This window comes from Bos indicus, chromosome 16, assembly GCF_029378745.1.
Source record: "Bos indicus isolate NIAB-ARS_2022 breed Sahiwal x Tharparkar chromosome 16, NIAB-ARS_B.indTharparkar_mat_pri_1.0, whole genome shotgun sequence".
Classification (NCBI taxonomy): Eukaryota; Metazoa; Chordata; class Mammalia; order Artiodactyla; family Bovidae; genus Bos; species Bos indicus.
This window is the reverse complement of record NC_091775.1, coordinates 27,618,505-27,642,410: the sequence shown is the minus strand read 5'-3', so window position 1 is coordinate 27,642,410 and position 23,906 is coordinate 27,618,505. Positions and strand designations below refer to the sequence as shown.

The window sequence follows — 23,906 nt, the reverse complement described above, 5'->3', positions numbered from 1 at the left end:
TTTGTCTGACATAGCTGCTAAGGATGGTGGGGACTTGTTAAATGTGAGCCAGCCTCTGCTAGTCAATCACTTTGTGTATCCATGAAGCAGTGGTTCTCAACTTTGACTTCATGGGAATTGCCCAAAGTGTGTGTTAGAAATGCACCTCACCAGACCTCCTCTTAGAGATTTATATGCATTAGGAATCTGAATTTAGCAGGCACCTCCAGGAGATCCTCATGCTGGCAGGCCTCAGAGCACACCTTGAGATATTTGCCATAGGCACTCCACAAGTAGAACATCAAGATGTAGGTTAGAATTTCCAAAAGTCCCCAGCCCATGAGACTGGTATTTGAATGACATTCTTTTATTTTTCTTGTGAGCTCAGCTCTGACAACCAAGTGCTTCTATCATTTCATTGTTGAAAATATAGTCTACCTCTGGAAGGTGGAAAGAGACCTCAAAGGTTTTTTAAAAAGAAAATAGTTTCTAGAAAATAATTAAAGTTTTATGCTTTTGGAAATTTAAATGTCACCCCAAGATATTTAGTCGTTCATTTCCCGAAATTCTGGTAAGCATTATCTGTCAGGCCCAGAAGCTCCCAGTGTAGCTGGGAAAGATCAGTGCCTTCACAGTGAATTCCCTTACTCCTCTTTCTGGATTAATTTTGTTGTTGTTTCTTTAACCTTTTAAAATTCATAAAATATAACATATATAGAGAGATTCATATAGAACCAAACAGTTCAGTGAGTTATCACAAATCAAACGCTCTTGTCATGATTATCCAGGTGAAGTTGTAGAGCATCACTGGTATCCCAGAAGCCCCCTCCCAGTTGCTGCCTCCCCTCTGCCTCTCTGAGATAACCCCTTCCCTGAATCATGGTGATCATTTCCCATGGTAATCACTTTGTCTGGAAGTATATCAATAACCTCAGATATGCAGATGACACCACCCTTATGGCAGAAAGTGAAGAAGAGCTAAAGAGCCTCTTGATGAAAGTGAAAGAGGAGAGTGAAAAAGTTGGCTTAAAACTTAACATTCAGAAAACAAAGATCATGGCATCTGGTCCCATCACTTCATGGCAAATAGATGGGGAAACAGTGGAAACAGTGTCAGACTTTATTTTTCTGGACTCTAAAATCACTGCGGATGGTGATTGCAGCCATGAAAGTAAAAGACGCTTATTCCTTGGAAGGAAAGTTATAAACAACCTAGATAGCATATTAAAAAGCAGAGACATTACTTTGCCAGCAAACGTCCATCTAGTCAAGGCTATGGTTTTTCCAGTGGTCATGTATGGATGTGAGAGTTGGACTATAAAGAAAGCTGAGTGCAGAAGAATTGATGCTTTTGAACTGTGGTGTTGGAGAAGACTCTTGAGAGTCCCTTGGACTTCAAGGAGATCCAGCTAGTCCATCCTAAAGGAGATCAGTTCTGGGTATTCATTGGAGTGACTGATGTTGAAGCTGAAACTCCAATACTTTGGCCACCTGATGCGGAGAGCTGACTCATTGGAAAAGCCCCTGATGCTGGGAAAGATTAAGGGCAGGAGGAGAAGGGGACAACAGAGGATGAGATGGTTGAATGACATCACCGACTCAACGGACATGGGTCTGGGAGGACTCTGGGAGTTGGTGATGGACAGGGAGGCCTGGCGTGCTGCGGTTCATGGGGTTGCAAAGAGTCGGACATGACTGAGTGACTGAACTGACCTGAACTGAACTGATGCATTCCTAAAAATGGTACTATTTTAAGCTTAACTTACTTTTGTCTTAGTTTTGAGTTTATATACATGGAATTATAAAGTAAGTATAATTTTATGTTGGACTTCTACTTTATGTTTGTAAAAGTCATGCATGTATTGTTTTTAAAAAATATTTATTTACTTATTTGGCTGTGCCGGGTCTTAGCTGCCACACATGGGATCGTTGACCTTTGCTGCAGCATGCAGAGTCTTAGTTGCACCTTGTGGGATTTAGTGCCCTGAGTAGGGATCGAACCTGGGCCCCCTGCATTAGGAGCTTGGAGGTTTCCCCACTGGACCAGCAGGGAAGCCCCCATGCATGTTACGGCCTGTGGCTGTAGTTTGTTCACTGGCATTGCTACATCGTGTTCTGTTACATGAATAGACAATATTTTAACACTCTGCTGTTAATGAAAATTTAATGTTTTTCCAATTGGGTCTGTTACAAATAGGGCTGCTGTGAACATTCTTGAACACACCTCTTGGTGAATATATATATATATCCACGTTCTATTGGATATACTCCTATGATTGAACATGCTGGATTGTAGGATATATCTGTATTTTAGTGTTAATAGGTACTGCCATTATCCAAAGTGGTTGTGCCAATTTACACTCCCGCAACAGAGGGTGAGAGTCCCAGTTACTCCTTGCCAACACTTGCATTATCAGTATTTTAGACGCCGGTGGGTATTTAGTGGTAGCTTGTGGTTTCCCTGGTGAGTAGGAAGTTAAACACCTTTTTGTATATTTATTGAACACCTTGTTATCCTCTCTTATGAAGTGCCTGTTCAATTCACTTGCCCATTTATCTACTGAGTTGTCTTTTTCTCATTGATTTTTATTTATACCGAGTTTTTAATATGTACTGAATACAAGCCCTACATTGTTTGTATGTGCTAAAAATATCTTCTTGCATTATGTGACTTAGTTTTTTATATTATCATATCATTATTTGCAACTATTTACATGTAATTTACATTGTATTAATCTAGAGATGATTTGAAGTATACAGGAGGATGTGTGTAGGTTGTATACAAATGCTTCACCATATTGTGTAAGAGATGTGGGCATCCGTGGATTTTGGTGTCCATGGGGTGGGGGAGGAGGTCTTACTTGGAATCAGTGCCCCATGGATACTGAGGGATGGCTGTATTCAAGTCTGTTTCACTGTTACCAGAAAACATACTCTATAGTCTCAGTCTTTTGAAATGTGTTCTTGTTTTATGGCCCAAGTATGGTCAAGTTTTGTAAATTTTCTATGTATGCTTAAAAGACATGTATAATGGTCTGAGTCCTTCAGAGTGGACCCCTAAGAATTCTTTCTGTAGAAAGAATTACTATCCAAGTGTTAAATATAAATACTTTAAATAACAGATACTAATTGCCTTTTTTCCACCACAAATAAATAAAATATACCAATCTATAGATCAAAAGAAAACACAAAGTACAAGAAACATGCTTATTTATAATAACATGACTCCATGCAGTTCTTTTCCGCATGCCTTTTTCTCAGTGGTTTTTAAGGATGGCCTCATGATAATTCCACTTTAACATTCAGCTGAGAGCCATGTGGTCTTGAGTACCCTGTCCTGGTGTGTCTTCTGTTTTTGTAAGAGTCAGTATCCTACAAAGGAGAAAGAAACAGCCTGAGCTAGCCCTGCTCCCAAAGCAAAACTACCCACATGGTGGTGCCCCTTTTCAATGAAGAAGCCACTGTCTCCAGTCATCGCCTTTCTGAATAGCACCAACCCTCGCCTCTACTTTTCTCATGTTGCTGGTTTATGATGACATCATTAGCTGCAGTTGATTCTATTCCAAGTAAATGATGGTGGTCAGAACAGTTCTCTAAGCACTATTGCATGGAGCAGGAGTTCTGTAGAATAGTAGCGATGTGGAGCACCACGGATACACAGCTGTGATTCTGAGGGGTGTTAGTAGATAGTAAGTTAAAAAAAGGGTGTTGTGATACAAGGTTTGGGGACTCCCCCCAAACCACCATCACCTCTGTAACCAACTGCAAGTTCAAGGGTCCCCAAGACTATCACTCTGAACCCAGTCACAAGTTTAGAAGTCCCCAAGTCCATCTTCAGGTTCAGTAATTCACCAGAAGGACTGATGATACTCACGATTATGATGTATGGCAGTGAAAGGACGCAGATTAACATTATCTAGGAAGAGAGGCACACAGGTCCAGGAGGAACCAGGCATGAGCTTTTAGTATTTCTCTCCCAGTGAGCTGTACACACAGGGCCTGTTCCCCAGCAACAGTGTGTGTCAATACACGTTGAGCATTGACAACCGGAGAAGCTCACCGAGGCTTGGTGTCCAGCATCTTAATTGGAGCTCGGTCATGTAGACATGGTTGGCCATTTGTGCATCTCCAGTTCTTTCCAAAGTAGAGCTGGTAACTGCATGGGCCGATGTTGCCTGGCTGGCCAAAGCACACTGTTGTTGTTCAGTCGCTCAGTGGTATCTGACTCTTTGCAACCCCATGGACTGCAGCGCACCAGGCTCCTCTGTCCACTATCTCCTGGAGTTTGCTCAAATTCATGTCCATTGAGTCGCTGATGCCATCCAACCATCTCATCCTCTGTCATCCCCCTTTTCTCCTGCCCTCAATCTTTAAGCTCCAATTAAAAAAGATACTCATCTCAGATTGCACATTCCAGGGACTTAGTGGTTACTTCCCAGGAGCTGAGGGCAAAGGCCAGAACACCCTTTGGGCAAGGCCAGCCCCTTACTGCACATACCCACAAGATACAGAGCATATCATGGCCCGTGCTTTAGAAGTCCAGGAGTTCGCACCACACTGAAGTAAAAACAAATGCCCCGTCCTTATCTACAAGGCTCTGCATGATCTGACCTTTCCATCTTACTCTCGCTTACTATATTCCAGGCACTCTAATCTTCCTTTGGGTTTTTAAGGACACTGAACTCTCTCCTGGCCTGTGTAGTGGCAGTTCCCTCCGCCTGAAATACTCTTCTCCCCAATCCACACATGATTGGATTCTTCTTGTCATTAGAGAGGCGCCTTTCCTGTCTTCCCAAATTAAAGGAGTCCCCGAGTCAGTCCCTCTTCTGTTACCTTGTTACGTGTTCATCATAGCAGTGATCATTGCCTATTATTTTCTAGCTCACTTACCTGATAATTTGCCTGTTAGCAGTCTCCTGCCATGCAAATGCCACAAGAGTAAAATTCTTGACGTTTTCTCTATCCTCAACACCTAGAATGTACCAGGACTAGAGGTAATGCTCAGTAACTCAATGATTGAATGAACTGATGGATGAATAATAAGCTTTACAGATGCTGGCTTAAACTAGATCCAGTAGAATTCTTTACAGCAAGGCTTTCAGAGCCTTTAATATGCTAATAGGAATTATGAATCTCTAAGTGTGTATCATGTATTCATGCTTCTGTGAACACTTTGGCAGGCATATTGATGCAGAAGTTTGTCATTTTAAAGGAATCAGATTTGTTTTCACATATGACTAACATTTTGCTAAGTTGCTTCAGTTGTGTCTGACTCTCTGTGACCCTATGGACTGTAGCCCACCAGGCGCCTCTGTCCATGGGATTCTCCAGGCAAGAATGCTAGAATGGTGTCATGCCATCCCCTAGGGCATCTTCTCAACTCAGGGATTGAACCTGTGTCTCTTATATTTCCCGCATTGGCAGGCAGATTCTTTACCAATAGCACCACTTGGGAAGCCCCAACCAACATTTTAAAGAAAAATAAATCTTAAAATATGGCACATATTCTTTGAAATTCCTCTTTCTCTTTACTGCTCCATCCTTTAGGACTTTGCTGTCTGCAACTAATTGGATCAATTGATTTGTACATGGGTATATGTGTGTAGGACCGCCTTAGGGTCTCTGTCCACTCCTTTATTTATTTATTATATTAAATTCTCATTGTTACTAGAAGCAGGACACAAAAATAATGATAGTTGTAGGTTTGTGAAAGAGGATGTCAGGCATGGAAGCCTCAAGTTATATTTCCAAAGTGCCCATTGATACTCTGTAGACAAAAGTCTTGACTGTTGACCTGATTCTACTCAATAGAATCAGTTACTGATAGACCTTCTTTTCATAGTCTTTGATAACAATATTTTTGCGGTTGCTTTTACAAATTCTTTGTGTTGGCTGAATGCATTGGTGCTACAGAAAATTGTGTTATTTCTATTGAAAACTTTAGAATTGATGAAGATGTATGTGTTTCTTTTCAGAGACTAAAGATCCTGGTATGTTTCTTTCCATAAAAATAAGGACTACAGTTGTTGGCTGCTACCACTGATGGGTTGGGACTTTTCCCAGATGCTTTTTTCTTTCTATATTACCCTCCTTCAGTGGGAGGACTGGGTGCCAGCTATTCTGGATTTAAAAAAAAAAATTAGAAAGGCTCTGGACAGAATTTTCTCCTATCACAGTTTAGTTTAGGCTTTGCTAGAGCTGGTCTATTTGAGTTTTGTCTTTACATGTAGAGCACAGATGCTCCTGGTCTTTCTACCATGGTGGAATTTAAACTCCAAACTTCCGCTGACTCCCCAGTGAATATGGGGATCACCTCATGTAGTAAATTGGTCCTGCATCACTCCCTGTGCTGACTCTTCTTTGAGTCGAGTACATAAAGTACTGGCATATGGGAGGCAGTGAATCCCCTTTGAACCTCTAGTCCCTGACTCCTGCCTATGGAAACAAGATGTTCTAATTAGAAGTTCAAAGCATGCTATACTGTAGACTACTATGGAGTGTAACCACCTTCAGAAACAAGGTTCGGTGCTTGTACTCTGGTCAGCCAATGTCCTTGTGTTACTACAGCCACATGGCTGTTCCCACCCACTGAGTTTACTGCTGCTAGCTGACCACCTCCTGAGTATACTGGTTAATTCTTGAATAAGTTTTAAATCAATCATGAAAATAGTTGTTTAGTCATATAAATTACTACCACAGGATCTATTTACATCCCAGATTTACAGACGGATGCCTTGATAAATGTGTTTTTATTTAATGTGAATAATTTCTGCAGAGCGATATTGAAAAAAATGTAATTCACATTTTCCGTTAAGAAGAAGGCTGCAGTGGTGTGCAGAACTGTCAATTATCTGTGTCTCCAGTCATGATTGGTCTTCCCCGGGTGTCTCAGCAGTAAAGAATCTGCCTGTAATGCAGGAGGTGCAGGAGACATGGGTTTGATACCTGCGTTGGGGAGATCCCCTCGAGGAGGGCCTGGCAACCCACTCCAGTATTCTTGCCTGGAGAATCCCATGGACACAGGAGCCTAGTGGGCTACAGTCCATAGGGTCGCAAAGAGTCGGACACCGCTGAAGCGACTGAGCACACACGAATGCACCAGTCATGATTATTCTGGGATTCATTTGGGAGGAAGTCAGCTATTCTTGTAGAAAAACATGAACAGTTAGAAGACCTCTTTTCATAGCCTGAAAAACTCTTTCCATGCAAAAATGAGAGGTAAAATTGAAACCAGAACCCAGTCTCCAGCCAAGACTCCCTCTGTTGGATCCAGAGGCAAAGGGAAGAGCTGATAATGGGTTTCCTCATCATCAGGGGGAGGCTTAGCTGCCAGAGCCTGGAATGAATCTGCTTCTCAGGTTTCCACGGCCCCTCTCAGCCTTTCCTCCCCAGGTGTGTACAGAGGTCTGGAAGCATGGAAGGAACGTCACAGGAAGTAGCGGCATAGTCCCTGCTCTCAAGCTCATGGTGGGAAGGAGGGCTAAGGGCACAGCAGAGCTGGGCTCACGAGCACTGGGCTCTGATGACCCATGTGGGTTGCTAAATGGCCACCACACCTGTCTTCCAGCTGCCAGGTCCCTCCTCTGCCTGGGAGACCCTTTTCTGCCCGAGGTTTTCCTGTCACTGATGTTCTGTTTTCTGGAGTCCGTTGTTGTCAGACTGTTCCCAGTAAACCCAGCCCCAAACCCACATGATAACCTCCGTGACATGCTCTCTTTAAAGCCCCCCAAGTCCCAGCCCCCAGAGCCCTCGTCCAGCCAGTCCCTGCATCAGAGTTCCCAGGACTTTTTGCCTGAGAGCTGACAGTTCAAAGCTTAGAGGAACCTGAAACTCAGGTTTCTTATGAATACTATTCCAAACTATTCTGGATTCAGTAGGCTTTGGGGAATGGCTGAGAAATCCATTGAAAATTTTCTGGAGGAAGTCTGTATGATCCTCAAAATGCTGTTTTTAAATTTTGCCTTGTTTCAGAAAATTAAGACACACAAAAATGGGAATATAGCTCATCTACCTGATTCCAAAACTAGAGATAGATAGCTCATGCTTTTAAACATATATGCATGTAAAATGAGAGACTTTAAACAGGAGCTGGAGAGAGACACATGGTGACCTAAGTGACTTACACCAGATGGTATTGACATATACACACTGCTATATTTAAAATAGAAGACCACCAAGGAGACACTGAATAGCACTGCTTAATATTCTGTAATAACCTAAATGGGAAAAGAATCTGAAAAAGGACGCATATATATGTATAACTGATTCCCTTTGCTGTACACCTGAGACTAACACAACTTTATTAATCAACTACACTCCACTAAAAAACAAGCAAACGACAAATTACAACAACAACAACAACAAAATCCAGATGGAGTTAGTTGGCTGGTGTTTAGAGTGAGGAGCCAGAAGGAGCAGGATTGCAACTTGCCAGCAGAGTGAGTGTCCCACAGGTAAACTGGAGGTAGACAGAGTTAGAAGCAGATGATTACCCATTGATTAGTTTTATTTGTTCATTTATTTTTTACTTATTTTGCTGCATCAGATCTTAGTTGCATTATGCAGTGTCTTTCATTGAGGCATACTGGCTTCTCTCTAGTTGCGGCACACAGGCTCAGTTGCCCCACGGTATGTGGGATCTTAGTTCCCTGACCAGGGATCGAACCCACATCCCCTGCACTGGAAGGCAGATTCTTAACCACTGGACCACCAGGGAAGTCCCTAGTTCTATTGTATCTTTTGTTGCCCATTCTGTTGCGTGGGCTGCTGATCCCCACCCAGCCCCACTGCTCTTCCCCTGACTCTTGCCATGAGTCTTCCCCTCCCAGAGCAGAAGTCAAAGCTGAGCTGAGAACCACAGCCTCCATCTGCCCCTGCCTTGACAGACGGGCAGATTGTCCCATGTTCCGTCTTCCCAAAATAACGAAACAGCGTATAGGTCGGGGTGTGCTGTGTCTGTGCTGACACAGTCAGTCGTGTCCGACTCTTTGCAACCCTATTAACTATAGCCCGCCAGGCTCCTCTGTCCATGGGATTCTCCAGGCAAGAATACTGGAGGGGGTTGCCATTGCCTTTTCCAATAGGTCGAGGTACCAGATCTTGACTCGTTCATGACAAGTGATGATTAGGGTTAGGGTTAGGGTTAGGAGACAGTAGCTGCTTCCTCTGAGCCTTTGTGATAGTGGCAGTACTAGGTGCTGCTCTAGTTATTCGAAATTATCTTTTTAAAAACAGATAAAGCGGATGGGAAATGCTAACAGCCAATACAGTCACAGCTCAGCCCCCTGCTGTTCTGCAAAGCCTATTTCCTTATCAGGCCCTGGCCCTGGCCCCCCAGGCAGAGGCAGCAGAGCTGCGTGAGACCAGCCAGCCAGGCTGTTTGGTGCTGTGTACCATCCACAGATGCCACCAAGTGGGCAACCCACCGGACAGTTCAGGTGAACCCCCAGCTTTGGTCTTTCTTCATTCATTTCCAGAATTATCTGTAAGCTCAGCTGTAGGGTGGGAAGTGTTGAAGGCAGAAAACCAGCTTCCTTTTGGGCTTGGACCTCTGCACCCACAACTCCTCTTCCTGTTTCTCTGTGAAGAAGATTCTGCAGCTTCTACTGCTTCTCTTTGGGACCTGAGCCTTAGTGATAAATAAGGAACTGTTTATCAGATTGCTGTGTAGGTCGAGACCAAGTCTGAAAATAAGAGCTTTCTTGTGAAACTGTGAACCACAATGGCTTCGAATTCCAAAAATAATGTATCCTTTTTGCACAATTGCAGATTGCCGCATCCCGCAAATTGAAGATGCTGAGATTCATAACAAGACATACAGACACGGAGATAAGCTAATCATCACTTGTCATGAAGGATTCAAGATCCGGTACCCCGACCTATACAATGTGGTTTCATTATGTCGTGATGACGGAACGTGGGACAATCTGCCCATCTGTCAAGGTAGGGGCAAATGGAGGCTGTGGTTCTCAGCTCTGCTTTGAGACTCGACTGCAGATCGAGTGCACGTTTCTCTAATAAGGTGGCAGTTGTTTAGTCGCTCAGTCATGTCCAACCCTTTGCGACCCCATGGACTGTAGCCTGCCAGGTTTCTCTGTCCATGGGATTCTCCAGGCAAGAATACTGGAGTGGGTTGCCGTGCCCTCCTCCAGGGGATCTTCCCAACCCAAGGATTGAACCCACATCTCCTGCACTGGCAGGTGGATTCTTGACCACTGAGCCACCTGGGAAGCTGGCAAATGACGAAGGGAAACACAGTGTCATGCACACACCGTGGTTCAGCCGTTCTGTACTCTGATCACCAAAGCTCTGTTTTTGGAATCTTCACATCGATCCCTGTGATTCTCTCTAGCTCCCTATACCCAGCTGTAAAGTTTAAAAGTTTAAATGGAAAGTACTTTATTCTTTAGAATGCTGGCTGTCTCCTTTATTCTAAGAAACCAAAAGTAGTTGCAGAATTAGGAGCTTTGTAACTGGGTTGTGAACACAATGATGAACTATTATATATTTAATGGAAATAACAGAGCATTTATACTGATTTCGGTTGTGGTACGAATATATTTAAAGCCAATCGTACAGAGGCCATTTTCTCTTAATAATGTTATCCTTTTTTATAATGCATGAGGAGCAGAAAAATAATCAAATTCAAATTTCATCCAAACCAGACGGTGAATATTTATCCTCTTGCATTTTTTAAATTTGCCTAGGCAGACACAGAGGGCCCTGTTTGTGAAAATAAGCCCTCCAGTTCACATTAATTCTGATTTTTATTTTTTGACATGTGACTTGGACCAAAGGACCAAGAAGCCCATGCATAATTCATCATCCAAGGGAGAGGGCGAGCAGCCTTATTTGCACCAAAAGCACTGGCATGTTAAAGTTGAGGCGGATGTCAACTTTCTGCTTGGAAATCAACACTGGCAGACTCTGATATTGCTTTGCACGCCCCATAGTTGGAAATAAATCATTTCCTCATGCGAGGGCTTAAGAGCCACGGCCCCTTGAAGAAACAAAGGCTTCAGGATTAGGAGGACCAAGACAGTCCAGGCCCTCACCTTCCTACTTGTTCCCCAGAAACTTCCTGTGTTTTTGAGCTGTTATGTGTTACCTTGTTAAAGGAGATGTGTGATTTATTTGCACTGTCAGAGACTCACTCTCCTTAGAATCAGCAGGCATGTTTTAGGTGGGGCTGTTTATCCAAATGAACTTTATTAACCACTGCTTCGTTCTGATCCTGCAGCGATATCCAAACCAAGATAATTATTTCAGACTCCAACCCCTTCTTGCTTTCACATTTTCCACTTTTCTTTTAGTTCTCCTACGCTTTCCATTTCCTTTTATGTCACGTAAATACAGGATGCTTCTTTATGAGTTCTTTTTGCCCCAATGATTTTCTTTTTTAAATGCCCTATGGTGATAGACGTCTTGGAGTGTCATCATTAGGAGTTCAAGTGCAGGCTTTTTCTTACTCTGTCTGGGTCCCCTTATGCCTCCACCACCACTTACTATATCTCAGTCCTTAACACAGCTTTGATGGGTTTTTTTTCAACAACAAACGAGCTGGCTGCTAATCTTGAGAGGTGTGCTTCTTCTGAGAGCAATACAGCCTATGGCCACCGTCATCCCTCCTCAGAGCCCTTGGTCCCCACAGAGGAGGTGCCCCTGTTCTGGGCCCTGATCCCCCTTCCAGCCCCTGCACCTCCCTCCCATCCTCACAGACACAGCAGGGTTGCTATAGAGAGTCTGACACCTCTGGAGTCCCTGGGGGGAATATAATTGGCCCTTCGAGTGACATTTCATCCTGTAATTTTTATTTGCACCTATAGATCCAGGGGTTAAAGCCTGAGGAGCCTTCTCTCTATTATCTCAAAGTGCAAATAGAAATCACATTCACCTATTGAGTCGAAGCCAGTTTTCTACTGTATTTTTAGGACAGGCTGTCAGAGACCAAGAGTGGCGTAGCTTTCCTTCTCTGATTAGCTGCACATGTTACAACCCCTACTTCCATCTCCTTTTGGGGTTGGATGGGGGACTGTCCCAAGGCCATTCCCCTGTTTTAGGAGATGCTTCCTTCTCCCTGTGGGTCAGAGTCAGTTTTTTACTTAGGGGATACAGTTACCCACGTGGGGAGCTTAGAACTGCACTCCTTCCCAGGAGGGGGAATGGGCACCCAAATGTGCTCACTCATTTGAACCCTGCTCAGGAGTTATAACACCTTCCCTGTTTGTGTTGATTTGCTTATCTTCCCCCCCTCCCCTCAGTTACTGATCCTGTTTATTCCTGATTGCAAGCTTCCCTCCCCCCATTTCTCTTTTGCCATGAACACTGTCAGTTTTCAGCTCAAAAAAAAAAAGAAAAAAAATTATTCGGAACTTCAGTGGTTAAGACTCTGCAGTTCCAATACAGGGGCTACAGTTTCGATCCCTGGTTGGGGAACAAAGATCTCACATGCTGTGTGGTCAGCCAAAAACTAATTTTTAAAAAATTAAAAAAAAATCATTTAAGGCTGTTGGGACTGCCAGAAAGAATGGCCTAACACCATGTGTTTATGATCTGGTCCATCCTGAGTGTGGCTGGTTCCGGGCAGGGATCTTTGGGGTCTATGGGGTCTTCAGGGCTCTGGGACACCAGGCCGCAGTGGGGCAGGTTGACACTGGCACAGCCCCAGAGTGAGTACCTCCTGCATTCTGTACGCCCTCATTCACTCTGGTCCTGCCCTGATATGGATGTCACATCCTGGGGCACTGACCCAAGCAGCTCACTCAACACAGAGCCTCTCTATCACTTGTAATATGCCCCAAAGTCAGCTTAGGAGAGGAATTCCATCACTCGCTGCGGTGCGTGCGCGATATAATTTGTACTTGGTGATTGAAAGGGAAAGTAGATATTCCCATTATCCGTTATTTACTTCACACACAATTAGTTCTCTCTGGGAAGAGCACCAGCTCTGCAGCTCTCATTATTCCCTCCAGTGAAACTGCTGAAGCCAATAAGAAACTCCATGATCACAGCGGATGCCACACCAAGAGGGATGCTGTACTACGGGAATGTTCCACTGGGCTGCACAGCCTTCAGGACAAAAAGGCAGCTACTGATTTACAGAAGGAGGCATCCAGGTCTCATGCGCAATCAGACAGCACACAGAACTCTGTGCACAGACTCGCTGTAGCAGGTCTGCACAAAGCCCGGTGCCCCCAGCAGCAGCCACAGCGGCAGCACCTGCAAACCTTTAGCAGTGCTGATGCTTGAGCTCCGCGTGGACCCAGCGAACCAGCAGCTCAGGGGGTGGGGCCCAGCGTCTGTCCCATACCAGCCGTCTCTCTGGGTAGCTCTCAAGTTTGAGAACCACTGCCCTACATGCTGCTTTCCTAGTTCACCTAAAACACAGCTGGATTTTTCAAAATTTTCCTTGCAATGTGTCAGGCAGGTGTCAATTCAATCAGTTGTTGCCCTGGAATCCAGTTTGCATCCCAACATTGGTGGCTCAGATGGTAAAGAATCTGCCTGCAATGCAGGAGACCCAGGCTTGATGCCTGGGTCAGAAAGATCCTCTGGAAAAAGGAATGGCAACCCACTCCAGTGTTCTGGCCTGGAGAATTCCATGGACAGAGGAGGTTGGCGGGCTCAGTCCATGGGGCTGCAAAGAGTCAGACATGACTGAGAGACCAACACACACACATTCTCAAGCCACCACCCGCTGAAACGGTTGGAATGTCTCTTGTTTCTGTGGCACGTTAGTTGTTCTCAGCCCTGATGGCCACTTGAAGGTTACTTGGGGAGCTTTAAAAAAAAGATAGGGGTGCCCAGGCTGTGCATCAGCCTTGGGCACAGAGCCAGCTATTGGTGTTTTTAAAAATTTCCTCAGATGATTGTAATGAGCAGCCAGGGCTGGGACCACCAGCCAAGCGGTCCTGAGCCTTAGCCACACCTCCCTTTACTTCTTCCCTACTTGTCTGACCCTCTTGGAGCCACTTGCAACTATAAAAGGAAATGCCTGCTTTAGAAAGATAGTAAATACAGAGATAAGGAGGTCTGAGCATATAAGGTGCACAGTCCTCAGAGGCTGTGCCACGTGTACAGTGGGGGAATCCAAAAGATGTATAGTGCTTTGTCTTTCAGGTATATGAAGGTAGCCTCATAAAGTTACTTACCCTTGTCTTTCCCACATCACAGGCTGTCTGAGACCACTTGCCTCTTCTAATGGCTACGTGAACATCTCCGAGTTCCAGACCTCCTTCCCACTGGGAACTGTCATCTCCTATCACTGCTTCCCTGGATTCAAACTCGAGGGGTCAGAGTATCTTGAATGCTTGCACAACCTTATCTGGTCGTCCAGCCCACCCCGGTGCCTTGCTCTGGAAGGTAACACATCTTATCCTTGTGGAAGTTGAATTTTGGCTTATTAAAGTGGAGGTTTCCATAGGAGGTGAAGAGCTGAGAAATTACGATCAGCAATACCTTTTGTTCCCTGAGTACACATTGCTTGCCTCCGTCCCGAGCAGAGGCAGCAAGCCTGGTCATCTGCCATGAAGCAGTACTTAAACAGCCAGACATAAAACTGGCTTCCCCCATCCTTAGGCTTAAAGGGGACGAAAGAGAAAAGTTTCAAGCGTCAAAGGTTAAACTGCAAAATATTGCAAAGTTAAATGAGATGTCTTCAAAAATTAATTTCTCTGCACCAAACGAAAACAGATTGTATTATGGCATCGTTAATCTCACCCCTCGTTTTATTGTTGTGTCAATGTTTCTTCCTATTTCCATGCGTTTTATGGCTTGGCTGTAAATGTTTTGCTGCAAGCACACACTCGGAAGCCTGAAACCAAGAGATCTTTCCTGCTCGTTTTGGTTAAATATATGTGTTTATTTTTGAGTGTGGTTCACTTAAAGACCACTAATCAGTAGTATGACATAGTGGCCATGGAGGTGGGGGGCGGGGGGCGGGAGTCAAAGCATCCATTGCCAGAATCAAGCCAGTGTCTGTGATTGCAGAGTTTTAAAAACTTCCTAGGCAAGTTGGGCCTGCTGGCTCAGCTTTCACTTTAATTCAGGTCTTGAAATTATGACTGAAGGAAACACATACTGATTTACTTCTTGGCATCTGAATACAGTGGGCAGGAGGGGGAAGAAAAAATGGAGAAATATGGGAAGAGGAAAAAAATGAAAGGAAATCTCTAATCAGGAACCCCTCCAAAACCCATCTGTAGCTTTTCTTGGGAAACAAATCAAAACAGAATAGAACATAGAAACCAGCAAGTTCTTACAAGCACCATCTCCACGCATGTACCTCAGTGTAGGATGAGGTTAAGATGGGAGGTGTGTTGGGGGTGGAGGGCAGTGATCAGTGGTATCTCCTAAGGAAGACCATGAATTAGAGTGGGTTGGCTGGAGCCACGGAGCCTCCTTGAAGGGAAAGGGAGAAGAGATGAAAGGGAGGGGCGCCTGGTGCTTGGAGAAATGAGGTTTCCAGCCTGGGCCATCAGTGGTCCTGTTCTCCTAGGCTGGTAAGTGGAGACCCCACTCACCCCTACTTCCCACCCATCCTAAATCTCCTAGGGGATCAGAGCCCACTTATAGAGATGTCAGATAAAGTACCAAAAACCAGTTAAATCTGAATTTCAGATAAACAACAAATAATTGTTTAATATGAACATGTCCTAAATATTGGGTGGCCCTTACTTATGGACAACAATTACTCTTTGTAATTTTTGTTTATCGGAACTTCAGCGATAACTCAGTGTCCTATATTTTCATTTGTGAAATCTGGCAACCCTAGCCTAGAAGGAGAAGGTCATCCCCTCTGTTTCCACAGGGAACCACCGCTGGCAGGTGAGGTGAGCACAGGCTGCCGAAGAATGCAGGCTTTTCTGGTTCCTGGAGGTTTCTCCCTGCTCTGATAACCAGAACTAGAGGACTGGTTATTAAAGATATCATGATACGATTTTATCCATTTGAAATGCCTGTCTTCAAATCTTTTCAAGTTTGGTTTAAATGTATTTCAAACCATCATATTCTGAGCTTCATTTGGGGACTTTGAAAGCAGTTTTTCTGGAGCTTAGGGAGTATGATGTGAATAGGCATAAAACAAACTCTCACTTTAAGGGGCAAAGAGTTAAGGTTATAAACGGGAGGCTGTGACTGACTTCTGATTGGAAATGAGTCTCATGGCTTAAAACCTGTTTCCTTTTCCTCTGCCAGCCTGTGCTGTGATGGAGGGGGACACTAAAAGTCCAGGTGACAGCTGCCTGTGATGAGAAAGCCACCTAATACCATTTTTTCCTCCATAATAAAGAAGTCTTTATATCTTTATTTTCAATAAATACATGTTTCTTTCAATTACCTGATGCAATTAGTTTGTGAGACCTTTAAATGGTACCCTGGCTAAAGGCACCAAAGGCATGATTCTGAGAGATGCAGAGTGGACTAAAGGACTTTTTGTCCCATGACTTGATAGGAACTGGGTTAAGTTAAGCAGTGTGTTAAACTAAAACGTAAGGATGCATGAAAAGCGTATCCAGATACACCTGGGTATTAGAGTTTCTATAACTCTTACTTGAATTGTGTGTCATCTTATTCAAGGGCTGTGCCTTGTTTATGCAAATTGTCAAGGGTATTCAACACAGACGCACTATCCCAAGGGAATCTACCCACCTCATTAATACATCACCCCCTTCTTTTTTCTTCATGGCAGAATGAAAATGATTGCACTGTGCTGTGAGATCATGATGCTCTTGGGGACTTTGAAATATTAGGCTGTCTGACCCCTGAAGTGACCAGGTCTGCACAGCTGGGCTGGGGAAGCCTTTCTCTGTGAACTTTTTTTATCCCCTTCCCTATCTTGTCTCCCTACTAATCCATCAATCCATCACGTGTCAGTGTACCTGTCACTGCCGCTTCCTCCACCCCTGGAGCTTTTTTCCTAAGCTGCTACCAGCCTGAAGATGGGATCACCAGGATGGTCATGCAGGTGCTGTGGGCCATTGATTACAGTGTTAATTACCATCCAACTGGCTGAGTTCACATCCTGAGTCTCCTACTTAAACAGTTTGACTCAGGGCAAGTCACTTAGCTTCTATCAGTCTCTATGTCCTTGCTTATAAAGTGGGGGAGATGATTATACTTGTGGGACTATGAGGGTCCAGTGTGATAACAAATGTAACACTTATAATGAAGGGCTGGATACATGGTAGGTGGTCAATTAAGTGTCCATCATTATTATTGCTCTTAGAGTCACAATAAAGAAGACTCTGGGCCTGGCTGTGAACGAAGTACCCAGGTCTTTATGCATTTACACTGTGACATTGTTTTGGTCGTTCAGATTCAGTTTTGGTTCCTTGCATACTCTTTTTTTTCCTCCACCTTCAAAGCCAGCAGCATAGCGTCTTCCAACCTCCCTCCTCTCTGACCTCTGCTTCCCTTATTCTTTTCTCAAAATTACTGGCATACTTGTAACTGTGTTTGTATTAACATGAATCCCAGATAATAGGAGGAAATATTAAGCAGTAATAAGAATTGCTGTGAATCTTGAGAGCTTACTATGTGTCAGAATGTTTGACACAGTATCTCATTTAGTCCTCCTATTGCCTTTGTGAGACAAGTACTTTTTTTAAAAGTATTTATTTATTCAGCTGCTCCAGGGTCTTAGTTGTGGCACACAGGATCTTTGATTTTTGTTGCCATGTGAGGGATATAGTTTCCTGACTGGGGATCGGAAACCCCCTCCCTGCATTGGGAACTTAGAGTCCTAGGCACTGGGCAACCAATAAAGTCCTGACAAATACTATTTTTAATCCCATTTTACTGATGAGCAAAGCCAGGTTTCTAAAGATTCAGTAACTCACCCAAGGTCACACGGCTCCTAAGTGGGGGAATGGGGACTCAAATGTGGATCTTTGCCATCCAAAGCTCATGCTCTTCATCACCAAGGTACATTATCTGATTATGCATTATCCAGTTTGTTCTGATTTCTTTACAATTCTTACAGCTATTTTTGTTAAAGCGTCAAAAAATTCAGAAGAGTGATCACATAGCAAGGGGTTTGTCCTTCTAGTCCAGTTGGCCTCCCTGCAGAACTCCTAGCTTCAGGGGGCCATGAGTCCAAAGGAGACCCTGCTGCCCACTAGGGGGCATAGAGCCCTCCCCACTGCTCCCCCAAGTGCCCACTGGTCACCCCATTACAGCAGAGCCTCACTTCAGCCTCAGGGCTGGTCAGGGATTGTGTCCCCTTTCGCAGACCTAGAGACTGACACCTCGAAGGGTGCCAGGGGCCTGACTTCCACACCTCCAGTTCTGGGCTGGGCTCTTTCTACCTCGTGGTGCCTCCCCGCTCTAGTGGCCTGGAGCAGGCTTTGCTGGTTCCAGCGTCACGTGGCAGCTGTCACACTCAGTGTCAGCAATCCCATCATTGAGGTCTGGCTTCATGAAGGACTTAATAATTTGAAAGGAAAAGCTCTGACAGCTTCACCAAGGGTGGCAAGGATTCCAAGGCCCAGTAGAAAGTTGTGGGTGATGTGTTTCAAGGTCTGGGCTGTAGTTCCCAGCTTATGTCTGTTTTCCCACAGCCAGGTTCTGGGTGGGGAGGGGAAAACACCTGAAATCATAATATTTTGGACCAGAATGTGGCTACATCATTTTAAAATACATGAATATATAAATTTGAGCCTGGAAGGAGCCCCTTGGGCTTCTGTGTTCTGGTCTGTCTCACTGTAGGTCTGAGAGCTTTTCCTTATCTCTGTGTATCTTAATTTTTTCCATTCTTAGGCCATCTTCATCTCTGAGGCTCTCATCTCTCTCTTTCGCACATACGTACATGTACACACACACACACTGAATCCAGGCAATCTTTAAAAAAAAAACTATGACAGTGAGTGTGGGCCATTTCTCATTTGTAAGTGCTAAGAACTTGGTTTACATTGTCAGCAGTATTTATTGAACACCTGGTGGGCACAGAGAAACACCAAATTGGGCTCTGGGGAATTATAAAGAAAGAAAAGAACATCATTCCTTACTGTGAAGAGCTTACAGTTTAATGGGGAGACTAAGATGACAAATCCCATTCCCTGGAGATGAGCGTCATCACAGATGGCACCAAGTATGCCTACAGCTAACTTTCCCAGGGGGCCGGTGCATGCTTCTGCTTTGGACAGGGTGGAAGGGAAGTTCTGATAGGTGGCATTACAATTGTAAAATGAAAATTTATATCTGAGGTTTATGAGTTTTGGGGTTCTTTTCCCTGGAGATCAAACAGAATCATGTTTGTGTGTGTGTGTGTGTTGGCTTTGGGAAAAGAGAAAGGGTCTAAATATTTCACTCATCCGCAAGGACCATGCATTTTGAAGCTCTGTAGAGCTCATTAGCCAAGGCAACATGCATTAATGTGTGTGCGGAGTATGCTGGCCCAGTGGTTTGAAGGTGGAGAATAGGAGGAGATTGATTTCATCCACTTAGGTGGGGGCTTCCCCAGTGCTGACCTTTCAAAGCAAACCTCACCTTATTAGAAGCTTAATGTCCAAAACATTTTGCTTTTAAATCCAACCAGTTCCCAAACTCAGAATGCCCAAACCAGTTCCCCAGGCCTGCCCCTTACCATCCATTTCACTGCTCAATAGTCAGAGATGGAAGCTTAATCAGTTTCAGATTTAGTTACAAGGAAGGCAACAACATTATTTCCGAAGAACCTTCTAGTGCTCAGGGTTTCTTTTAGGTCGGCATCCTTACATAAGAAAAGAAGGAGAAATAAGAAACAGAAAAGCCTTGTTTGGCCAAGTATGAAATAACTTGAAAGGTTCCAGTTTGGGATCAAAACTCAAAGCCAGGTTGGATGGAGAGAGATCCCAGCTCCAGAGCGGCCCTTGGCCTTTGCAAGGTCCTTTCCTCCAGAGTCAAACCCTCTTTCTGGGACAAGAGGCAGCAGTAAGCGTCTCCCCTTCTAGGAGCCCTGCCTTCGCCCAGAAGCGCCTCGGGACTTTAAACAAATCCTGTGTAGAAACAAGAAAGACGGCAGAGGAGCCCAGGCCTCCTCAGATAAGACCTGCCCTGTGTCTTATCCTTGGTGGATAACATTCCAAGGAATAATCACAGTCTGCCCTGTGCCAAGGTGGTTCCCATTCTACAAAAGGAAAATTCAAAGCACAGAAAGGAGACCTGGCCTGGTCTGAAGAAGGCTGCAGTAAATTACTATCCGTGGTGAGATCACCTATTACTGTGTCACCCCGTAAACCATAGTCAGACACGCTACCACAGAGCTGTGCTTCCCGCGCCTGGAAAACAGGAAAATCGCAGGTCCTCCCCTGTCTCTAATACTTTGGCCACCTGAGGAGAAGAGCCGACACATTGGAAAAGACCCTGATGCTGGAAAAGATTGAAGGAAGGAGGAGAAGGGGAGGACAGAGGATAAGATGGTTGGATGGCATTATCAATTCAATGGACGTGAGTTTGAGCAAACTCTGGGAGACAGTGAAGGACAAGGAAGCCTGACCTGCTATAGTCCATGGGGGTCGCAAAAGAGTTGGACACAACTTAGGGGCTGAACGACCTCCGTCATGTGACATTAGCTGGGGAGAAACCCTGCCCAAAGCCACGTGGAGGTCGCCTTGTGACCCCAGAACCATCTTCTGCCATCTGGGCACATATGTGAGTGCACCACCTCTCCTGGTTCCCGACTGTGAAAACTCCTGTATCTGGCAATGTTTGTATTACAGCCACCTTGCCTGTGACCCTCACGGGGTTTTTTATTAGAGGGAGATGCAAAATAGCAAGCAGCCTTGGTAATTTATTGTTCACAAGCAATAGTAAATTACCCTAATACCTTTTCCATGTACTGTTCATACATTACAGCGGAGTGATTACCAGAAAATAGCCGCCTGCGTGTCCTACCAGAGCTTCTCGGGCCTCACTGTGCTTAATTCTCCTCTGTCTCTTTTCTTTACACAAGCAGTAATTGCCACTCTAGCATCTTCCTCTTCTCGGGCACACGTCTCCTTGTACTCAAGAGTAGATTGTGCTGTGGCATCAAGAAGCTTCATTATTCTTTCCTTTTTTTTTCCCCTTCTATATTGAATCCAGAAATACTGATCGTTCTGTCCTAAGGAAACCAAGAGACCTTGTTCCTGTTTTTCAAGTGGAACCAAGTTCTCAGGCTTCCCAGCTATTACATTATAGGCTCTTTTTCTCTTGAATTGTAAGACTCCTGATCTGATACATAGCCCTGGACTGCCCCCATCATCCTCTCTCTCCAGGCCCGTAGCCCCTTGGCAGACTCCGTCAGGCACTTTCCCTTCCTTTTAATCTCCTTGGAAACATGTAACCATCAACCCTCCAGCTCTCTGGGGCTCCTGAGATTTTTTTTTTCACCTCATTCAATTGCAGAGATTTTACACTGATGTCAAAGATGAGAAGTGATTCTCCTCTTCCTACCAAAGAGGAGCAAAGGGGGCAAGAGTTCTGGATTGGTGTCTCCCACCAAATCAAGGAAAGACGATATCATCAATGGGGAACTCGGCTACCCCTCCCCCACCACACTGTCACATTCAGAGCTGGGGTCCCAGCAGAGGGGCTCTGGTGTATCTTCTCCAAGGCCCCCACCCCTCAGTTCTCACCCAGGCAGAAAGCCTGTCCTGGGGCAGGGTGAAGGCCCCAGGGGAAGCAGTGGACCTGATGCCAAGGCACCATCACTCCCATCTTTATGGAAATGTGTCCTGGGTGCAAGGCACAGGGGTGGGGTTGAATCATCAGAAGCCCTTATGCTGTGGCTCTATTGAAGCCCTTTGTCAGACTGTGTCAGTAAGAATGCTGCAAGTTTTCTGTAGGGGAAGCCACTCATATAAAACAAGAATCCTACACACAGGCTTCTCCCGGGCTCATGGTTCTGAACTGGTCTGAATTCCCCACCTTCGCATGGCTGGGATATCTGAGATCTTTCGCCCCTGTTTTGCAGGCTAGGATGCATTCTAGGGGGCAAGGGTGTGGGGACAAGTCTCTTTCACTCACTGAGTTCATGGTTCTCGCTAAAATGTATTTCTGCTTTGCCTTATAGTCTCCTCATATTTTTGGAAAGCTCACAGGCATGCAAGCAGAGTTCTTTATTTTGTGATGTTTAAATGTCAGGTCAGTGAAAGGACCGCACAGCTAAGCAATGACAAAGCTACAGCGAGTGGTTTGAGCTGCTCGCTTGTGGCAGGAGGGTGACTTCATCACACTCAGAAAATAGATGGGCCGATACAAATGGGAAAATCTTGGTGTTTGTCCTTAAACTCGAGAATATCTTCTCTGTCCCTGCTCCAGACAGGATTTATTTCCTTCTTTCCTCTCTGGAAACTTAGATGACTTGTATTTCATAGTAATAAAACCTCTTGCAATCAGGTGCAACACAGAAGGTAATAAATCCCTTCAGTCACTCCCTGCCTTTTGCAGACCGAAGAGTCACTGGGAAGTATTTGGCAGGGTGATTTGGGGGTCATTCCTCCCCAGTGTCTGCCCCAGCCCCCCTTTTCTTCACAAGTGACTACCAAATTTCCCTCTTCTCCCTAAAGTGAGTAGACACTTGGGATGACTGGCAGGTAGAGTAGTCATACCTTTACATCTCTTAGTGTCTTAGGTCATTCTTCTTTTTTTTTGGCGGGGGGTGCGTAGAACCTATAACATAATACCTGTGTTGGCAATCATTTTCTCCTTCTGTACTGGTGGTTTTGTACAGGAGGGTTTTTGGTTGTTTGGGAGTTTGTTTTTACAAAAAGATGGTTGTTATTGCTTTGTTGCTAAGTCGTGTCTGACTCTTTGCAGCCCTCTGGACTGAAGACCACCAGGCTCCTCTGTCCGTGGGATTTCCCAAGCAAGAAGACTGGAGGGGGGTGCCATTTCCTTCTCCAAGGGATCTTCCAGACCCAGGGATCAAACCCACATCTCATGCATTGGCAGGTGGATTCTTCGCCACCGAGCTACCAGGGGAAAAGATGGTGCCCAACTCTAAACTGTGTCCAGTTTTCCCTAAAGTTAAAGCCCTTAGTGGAGATCTGATCATCGGATCTCTCCTCTTCCTCCCTGGGGGTCCTGCAGAAAAGTCTAGGATTTTCTCATATTCTGGCCAGCTTCTTCGATAGATGAGAACCTAATGCATTTTCTACCACTGTCTGCTCCACTCATGGGAAGGGATATAATAGGTCCAGCATTAAGGAGGTGGAAACAGCTGAAGGCGGAAACAGCTGGAATTTTAGAACGAAGCCAATTATACTGGATTTCAGATTTTAAAACTAGTCCTTAGCTCAGGAGTTCACAGGCAAACAACTGTGCCGACACCAATCTGTATTTTCCTGCCATAAATATCTTATTGCGAGGGAAATGTTTTTGAATTGAAAAGAAAAGTAAATTTATCAGACGCTGGGAAGTCAAGAACTCTATAGACAACCATGACTAAACTCACATATAATAGGACCCTTTGTGTGTGTGCGGAGTCACTTCAGTCGTGTCCGACTCTGTGCAACCCTACGGACTGCAGCCCGCCAGGCTCCTCTGTCCGCGGGATTCTCCAGGCAAGAATATTGCAGTGGTTGCCATGCCCTCCTCCAGGGGATCTTCCTGACCCAGGGGTCGAACCCATGTTTCCTGTGTCTCTAGCACTGGCAGGCATGTTCTTTACCACTAGCACCACTTGGGAAGCCCAAGAAGACCTTTACCCTCCCATATTACTTGACCTGTTCAAAGATCCTGTGGTCCTTACAGTTAACTGTAAGTGACTCTCTACTGTTCCCAAAGCAAAGGCTCCCTATCCTGGTTCCTGCCAGCACTGCCCAAAGAGAGGAATGACTGGTATCTCCCCAAGGAGCCTTTAAGGTACCAGGCCCGGGATGCGGTCTCCGGGCATGACTCTTACTCCACTCTGTCACTAGCACACAGCTCAGGACATAACCACTTTCAGGTACACAACTTTTTTTTTT

General features: G+C 44.9%; 1 protein-coding gene across 2 annotated transcripts in view; it reads left to right on the top strand.

Moving 5' to 3' along the window:
* SUSD4 (sushi domain containing 4) overlaps positions 1–23,906 on the top strand; it is a 133,570-nt gene that overhangs the window by 86,113 nt on the left and 23,551 nt on the right. For both annotated transcript variants that reach the window (XM_019976933.2, XM_070768015.1), the window contains exons 4-5: positions 9,748–9,921; positions 14,152–14,340. In XM_019976933.2, coding sequence (XP_019832492.2) covers positions 9,748–9,921; positions 14,152–14,340 — 363 coding nt within the window. The remainder of the gene's footprint in view (positions 1–9,747; positions 9,922–14,151; positions 14,341–23,906) is intronic.